Source organism: Ipomoea nil, unplaced genomic scaffold (assembly GCF_001879475.1).
Source record: "Ipomoea nil cultivar Tokyo-kokei standard unplaced genomic scaffold, Asagao_1.1 scaffold2761, whole genome shotgun sequence".
NCBI lineage: Eukaryota > Viridiplantae > Streptophyta > Magnoliopsida > Solanales > Convolvulaceae > Ipomoea > Ipomoea nil.
In genome coordinates this window covers 3,265,383-3,273,263 of record NW_017619189.1, presented here as the reverse complement: position 1 = coordinate 3,273,263, position 7,881 = coordinate 3,265,383, and the positions used below count along the sequence as shown (strand labels likewise).

The window sequence follows — 7,881 nt, the reverse complement described above, 5'->3', positions numbered from 1 at the left end:
TATGAGACAAACTCATATTCCTAATCCTTATATGAGACAAACACAACACTACTCTTATTATTCCCCAAGAAAGCAAGAAGAAATGAAAGATACTTGTATAAATTATAGTTCGGGACACTATAAGGATCCGACTCTTAGTATTTGTATGTTTATTATGTTACCCCAACTACACTGTACAGGCATTTGCAGTAGAATATTTGACTAAATACTTAGCAATAATATCAATAACCACACAAAGTTACTTTTTTTTTTTTTTTAAATTTTAATCAAATATTACTTCTTAATCCATTTTATTTGTTAAAATCCGGTACTTGAGTTGTTTGAACCCGTTGTTATGTAAAATCTAAAAACATAATAAGTGTGAATAAAAATCATACCCCTCATTTATGCCCGTTTTTTCGTTAAGTTTTTTTGTACATTATGCTATAGAAGTTGTACATTAAAATATTTTGGACAAACATACCCCTACCGTTATAACTTCCGTTATCTTTTCCACTATTGTTACCATGCACATGCATCCACCATATATTTTCTTATCTTCTTCATTAATAATAATATATATACACATTATATATTTGAGTTATATGTTAATTATTACCTAAAATATAAATATCAAATTTATAAAAATGATTTACATTATTATTATTATTATTATTATTATTATTATTATTATTATTATTATTATTATTATTATTTAGAATAATTTAAATATGTAAAATCTAAATAAATTTAAAATTTTAATATAATGTACTAATATTGGGTACCTATTTTTTGCGCATCGCGTATAAAAAAATACTAGTAAATAAATAAAATTCAAAATTTTTTTTTTGAAACAAAATAAAATTCAAAATTAAAATGGAACTTTTAGGTTTCTGTTAAATTGGCCGATCTAAATTTAAAATATTTAATGCATTGTTACCTACCTCTCTTAAATTCTGATCACTGACGGGACCAAATGTTTTGACTATTTGTATGTCTTTTCTTTTTCTTTCATTCCGTATTTCGGTTCATTTAAAGATTGTATTGATGACTATAGTCCTAGCAAACAGAGAAAATAAAGAAAACGAAAAGGCATATAATAATGAATAAAACCACAAATAATTTTTTTAAAAAACACACACACAAGCAACAAAGAAGAAAAATATGTAAGTGTTCAACTCTACGTCATCAGCAGCAAAAAAGTTAAAAATCAATCCGTAGTTTACAAAAAAAAAAAAAAAAAAAAAAAAATGTTACTCCTCCATCCCAAAATATATGTAGGAGGTGAATAATTAAACTTGACTTATCTTTATACTAAAAAAAAAACTTGACTTAACTTTATCAATGAAAATTAAGGGGTTGTTTGGTTAGGGACTTTTGCACCGTGTTATGAGTTTTGATTATCATTTTTTCAAACTTTCACCTCTGTGATCAGTTGAGTTACCCATGCAGGCATGAGTTTTGATTCTCATTATCTTACTATTAGAATCAAATCCTTTAGTAATTACAAAATCAATTACCCTTTTACTCATCTACTTTTGAACAATGGAATCAAAAATAAAAATGAAAAATGAAAAAATAAATAAATAAGTCATTGTCCATGCATTAAATATAGAATTTTAATTTATATACACATATATGTATATGTATATATCTTTATTATATCTTTTTAAATATTTATTCATTTTTATTTTAATTAATTAATTATTTGTTTGTTTTAATTCCAATTCCTATTTACTATCAAACGAGGTTATTCATTCGACTTAAACCCATTAACATTGCCAATTATTTGATTCTCATTACCATTTTGATTCCAATGTTGTCCTAATTCCAAAAAAGAAAGTGTCTGGATTGGTGTCTGATTTAAGGCCTATTGCTACCTGTAATGTGGTATATATAAATATGACCAACATGCTTGCTAACATAATGAAACCATTATTAGGTGATGTGATTTCTGAATCTCAGAGTGCTTTTATTCTTGGTAAGCTAATCACTGATAATATTCTTGTAGCAGCTGAGATTGGTCACTATCTGAACAGAAAGCAGTGTGGGAAGGTTGGCTGGGGAGCTTTGAAATTAGATATGGAAAAGACTTATGATAAGATGGAGTGGTCTTTCTTGCGTTGTATGTTGGAGGCTTTGGGATTTGCAGGAGGATGGGTGGATTTGGTAATGAAGTGTGTAACGTCGGTTTCTTACAATATTTTGGTGAATGGTGTCAATAGTGGCCAGGTCCCCCCCTCCCGTGGTCTTTGACAAGGTGATCCCTTGTCATCTTATCTCTTTATAATTTGTGTTGAATGTTTTTCACTTTTGCTACAACATGCTCAGGCCCAAGGGTTCATTCATGGTTATAGAGTGGCGAGAGGTGCCCCAACGATATCACATTTATTATTTGCTGATGATAGCCTATTGTTCTTTAAAGTAAATGTGCAAGAACCAGGAGTGGTCAAGTAGTGCCTTCAGACGTATGAGAACCTTTCTGGTCAGACTGTCAATATTTCATAAATCTAGTGTGTGCTTTAGCATAAACACAGTAGAAGGGTACAAGGAAAATGTAGTGGCGGATTTGGGTGTTACTCAAGCTGCTAATTTTGAGAAATATTTGGGGTTGCCTTCCTTTGTAGGAAAAAAACAAAAGGCTGGTTTTCTCGTATATATATTGAGGATAAGATCAGACAAAGGATTGGTGCTTGGAACAAGCGGCTCCTATCGTAGGCAGGTAAGGAAATTTTACTGGAAAGTGTGGTCCAAGCTATGTTTACTTTCTCTATGAGTGTCTTTTTCCTTCCTGATTCCTATGTGTGGCGTTAGAAAGAACTATGAATCGGTATTGGTGGGGCTCGGGTGGAGTTAATGGAAGAGGTATTCACTGGATGACATATGATTTGTTATTGATAAAGACGATTTTCACACATGCATCAAGTATCAAATCACAGTATAGAGTTTAGATATCGTTCCACTGTAGATGGTTCTTGTAATGATAGGAATTGATGCAAAGTGGAGTTAAGCACAAGCTAGAACTATTCTGTTAGAAGCTAGACCTATCGGGTAAGGAATTTGTTTGATATGATTAAACAAATAACAAATAAGACAAGTAAAACAAAGGACCATGATTTGGTTGATTCAAACTAAGATGCCAAATATTGTACTAAAGATTAGGGAATTAAATCAAGGCATAGGGTAAGTGAGATGCACAAAAGTGTCCAAATACCACTCTCGTATCTATTTGGACTTGCAACCTCACATTGAACTCCACTCTCGTGAAAATTCAACCCAAGGATGCCGAAACAAGAACACAAGGCAAAGATTTCCCTTAACACCCAAAGTACCCTCGTATTGGGTATTAAGTGTGTGAATGTGTGGCTAGTGTACAAGCTCTACTCTCGTAGCAACAAACACACTCCAAATCAAGCATCTAATTGGGGTCCGACAATCATACACAAATTTCTCAACAAACTCATTTCACACAACCCTATCCAAATAATCTCATTTATGCAATACAACTCAAATAGGCATCAATAGCAAGAAATCAAACCAAATCCTAGTCCCAAAACACTTAGCTACTCATAATATAACAATAGATACAAAATATTCAAAGAGTAATTGAAAGCATAGATGAAAAGTAAAGAGAAGAGATGAATAAGAAAACTTCTCTATTGAAGCTTTAAAATCCAAGCTAAGATTTGTAATGTTCTTGAGCTTGGAAATGGAAAGGAACAAGTAATGTACACTAATCTAAGCTATTCTAAACAAACTCTAACTAGAGAAATGAAAGGAAAATGAAAGATATATTTTTGGGGTGGAAAAATTCCATTTTAAAGGGCCAAATTCGCAATGTAATGTGTTGCAGACGTTGGCCATGGGTGTGGCTTCACCCGTGGCCAGAAATAGGGCACACTGCCCAGCGGCCACGGGCGTGGCCACATCCGTGGCCACCAGGCAGTGTACACTGCCTGGTTGCCATCTTGTGCACTATGTCCGTCTTCTAGGAAATATTGCACCCTCGATACTTTTGAATTAGCATTTGTGGTATTCATCAAAGTTGTATCCCTTCAAGTTAGCTTTCCAATGATATAAAATTTACTTGATTTGGATATTTTTACGCAGAGATATGACCAAAATACTGAGCATTGGACGATTTGTGCGGGAATTTCAACTTCTTGCTCTTTTGCTCCACTTTTGCCTTTGTTTGTCCAAATTAAATGACCAAGACCACTAAACACACCACTCTCTAAGAGGTGTTGTCTCCATCTTCATAGCTTCTCGTTGGCTCCCATTGACTCTACATGCATTCGAAATGTCCCAAAAATCATTCAATTCATCGTCTAAACCATTGAGAATTACACATAAACACACAAATGAATCAAATGAGGGACACTTTTGACAAAATTATAGCAAATAACAAGAAAAATAAGCTTAAATGTAAGGTAAAAATATCAACATTTAGACTCTTATTAGTTATGCGCCCCAAACTAAGCTGGAAGAATGGGGTTCAAGGATCTTCAGTTTTTAATATGGCTATATGCTAGAAACAGGCGTAGCGTTTTCATATTTATCGACTCTTAGTATTTGTATTTTTATTACGTTACCCCAACTACAATGTATAGGCATTTGCAGTAGGATATTTGACTAAATACTTAACAATAATATCAATAACCATACAAAGTTACTTTGTTTTTTAAAATTTTAATCAAATATTACATCTTAATCCATTTTATGTATTAAAACCCAGTACTTGAGTTGTTTGAACCCGTTGTTATGTAAAATAAATAAATAAAATTCAAAATTCAAATGGAACTAGGATTTCTGTTAAATTGGCAGATCTAAATTTTAAAATATTTAATGCATTGTTACCTACCTCTACCAAATGTTTGACTATTTGAATGTCTTTTCTTTTTCTTTCATTCCGTATTCCGGACTGACGGGACCAAATGTTAAAGACTGTATTGATGACTATAGTCCTAGCAAATAGAGAAACGGGAAAATGACATTTTTCTTCCCTGAGTTATGTATTTATATCATTTTTTTTTTTGAATTATTCAAGTGACTGTTTTTCCCCCTAAAATGTTCAATGGACATATTTACTCTTAAAATAAATATTTTATTTTTTTTCTCCAACAAATTATGACCACGACTTGGTTCAAATCGAACAGACACTATAGTAACTAAACGAAATATTCTAATTACAATTTAGAATCGAAACACGATATTTAGATTTTATTAAAATCACAAATCGGAATAGTCGGTTCATGTTCCGAACTGAAAAAAAAAATACATTTATTGTTGAATTTAGACTATTTTAAAATAAAGACGGTTCAAATTCACTTTTCAAATTTCTCCCTGAAAACTAGGGTTTCCTCCCTACCCCCCTGAGATCTAGGGTTCCGACGGTTTTCTTGCTGCGTTAGTCCGGTCGAACACCGGCGAAAAAGCCATGGATGTAAGAGACATCACTGCATCGACTGCGGAAATGAGCTTGGATGACGAGGAACTGGGCGTACGGTTTGAGGACGAAGGATATACGATTGCGGTTCCACAACAAGAACGTCACACATGGACGTTAGTCGGCAGATTCCTAACTGACCGAATTCTGAAGGTGGAGGTGATGAAACGGGTTATGGCCTCGGCATGGCGGCCATTGATGGGAATTGAGATTACGGATGTTAGTCCGAACTTATATCTCTTTACATTCTTTGACGAGACGGACATGCGTCGGGTGTTGGAGGAAGGTCCTTGGGCGTTTGAAAACGCAACGTTTCTTTGCCAGGTGCTGAATGATGGGGAAGATCCGACGCAGGTAGTACTCAACACGGTGGATTTCTGGCTGCAGGTTTATGATATTCCATTGGGATACCGAACTGTAAAAGTGCTTGAGCGGATTGGGGATTTTGCGGGAGTGTTTTTACGTTGTGATGAACGTAATTTTGAAAGGCCGTGGACTTCATTCCATCGAATACGTATAACACATGATGTTTCGGTCCCGTTGAAACGACGCATGAAGATGATTATGAGGGATGGAACGTGGGTCTGGGTAAATTTCAAGTACGAATGGTTGCATATGTTCTGCTTTTTTTGTGGTGTGATGGGGCATACTGATAAATTCTGTTTAGCTGCTCGTCGTTCGTTATTAACACCGGATCAATATTTATTTGGTGCGGCTATGAGAGCGGGCGGTAATAATCCGGCCAAGACATTGGGTGATAAATGGTTTAAAATGGGGCAAGAACGAAGGAAAGAAATTGGGTTTGGTGTAGGGGGTTACGGACACGGTACGGTAGTCATGAGTGGGCTGGCTACTGCTGGAGTGAGAGGGAGGGTTGCGGTGGGTAATGACGTGAGGGAGAATGGTGATGATCAGGAGGGGATGGCGAGAGAGAAGGGGGTAATGGGGGAGGAAGAGGGAGTTAGGGTGGACCCGAAGAGGCGTAGAGTCGATGGGGAGGTTGGTGGTGGAGTGGAAGTGGGGGTGAATATTGAGCCAGGCAACTCACATTTGGCAAATTCTGGGATTGAGGGTGGTGGGGGAAATCGGGTGAGGGAGGGAGTGGTGATGGGAGAGGATATAGCAATGTCCGATGTTCAAAAAAACTTGCAGATGGCGGGTGCTGCGGTGCAGACCCGCCCGACCCAATGAGTACATTGAGCTGGAACTGCCGTGGCTTGGGTAATCCACGGACAGTTCGGGAGATTGAGGACGTAGTGTCCCGCAAGAAACCCGATTTTGTATTTCTGATAGAAACCAAGGTTAACCGAGATCATGCAGAGCGACTTCGGATTAAGCTGGGTTTCGAAGGCCTTTTTAATGTGGATAATTCTGGATTGAGTGGAGGACTGGCATTGTTGTGGAGAACGAATGATATTGCAAGAATAATGGGTTATTCAAATAATCACATAGATGTGGAGGTGAGTGTGCCAGGGTTTGCTAAGTGGAGGATGACTGGGTTTTATGGCTTCTCGAAGCGTCCGCAGAGAAGGGAGTCGTGGGACCTTATTCGATCGTTGGCTAGTAGATCGGATCTGCCATGGGTGATTATTGGAGATTTTAACGATCTCTTATATCAGTATGAGAAACGGGGAGGAAATCCCCATCCAGACAGTTTGCTACGGGGGTTTGGAGAAACAATTGAAGAGTGTGGTTTGACGCAGTTGCCAATGTCTGGATATCCCTACACTTGGGAAAAAGGTAAAGGCACACTGAACTGGATAGAGGAAAGACTAGATAAGGTTTTGGCTACTCAAACCTGGAGAGACTTGGTGATTGATGCAAATGTACAGAATATATTAACCCGAAAATCAGATCATTCCTTCCTTTTCCTTGGGATTCTCAATCTTCGGGGAAGGACGGGTGTTCGAAGAAAGGGTTTTCGTTTTGAGATGGCATGGCTACATGATGAGGGGTGTAGGGAGGTGGTGGAGAAATCATGGGGCGAGGGAAGAGTCAGGGGGTTGCAGGAGTGTGTTGCTCTATGTGGTGATCGGTTAACACGCTGGGGTGGAGACCGATTCCATAAGTTTGGCGAAAAAATAATGAAATTACGAAAGGAACAAATGCGCCTAAGGGGATGTACAGATTCAACATCCCTAGCTGAAGTTCGGAGACTAGATGAATGTTTGGCTCATGTTGAGCTACAAGAGGATACGTACTGGAGGCAGAGGGCCAAACAGCATTGGCTCAAGGATGCGGATTCAAACACCAGATTTTATCACAGGTATGCTTCTCATCGAAAGAAAAAGAATGTTATTACTAAAATTATGAATACTGATGGGGATTGGATTGAGGGGGATGCCATGACAAATGTAATCATGGATTATTATCGTGGAATTTTTAACTCGAGTACTCCTGCTATTGATGATGAGTTCTTTGGGAGTATACACTCACGTGTGACAGGCATACAGAAT

The 7,881-nt window shown here is 36.9% G+C and overlaps 1 protein-coding gene across 1 annotated transcript; it reads left to right on the top strand.

Moving 5' to 3' along the window:
* The first annotated feature begins 1,890 nt into the window (after nt 1–1,890).
* Nucleotides 1,891–2,436, top strand: LOC109157065. Its single transcript, XM_019304946.1, has 2 exons — nt 1,891–2,211; nt 2,311–2,436. The coding sequence occupies exons 1-2, from the start codon at nt 1,891–1,893 to the stop codon at nt 2,434–2,436; spliced, it is 447 nt and encodes a 148-aa protein (XP_019160491.1).
* Nucleotides 2,437–7,881: the final 5,445 nt, after the last annotated feature.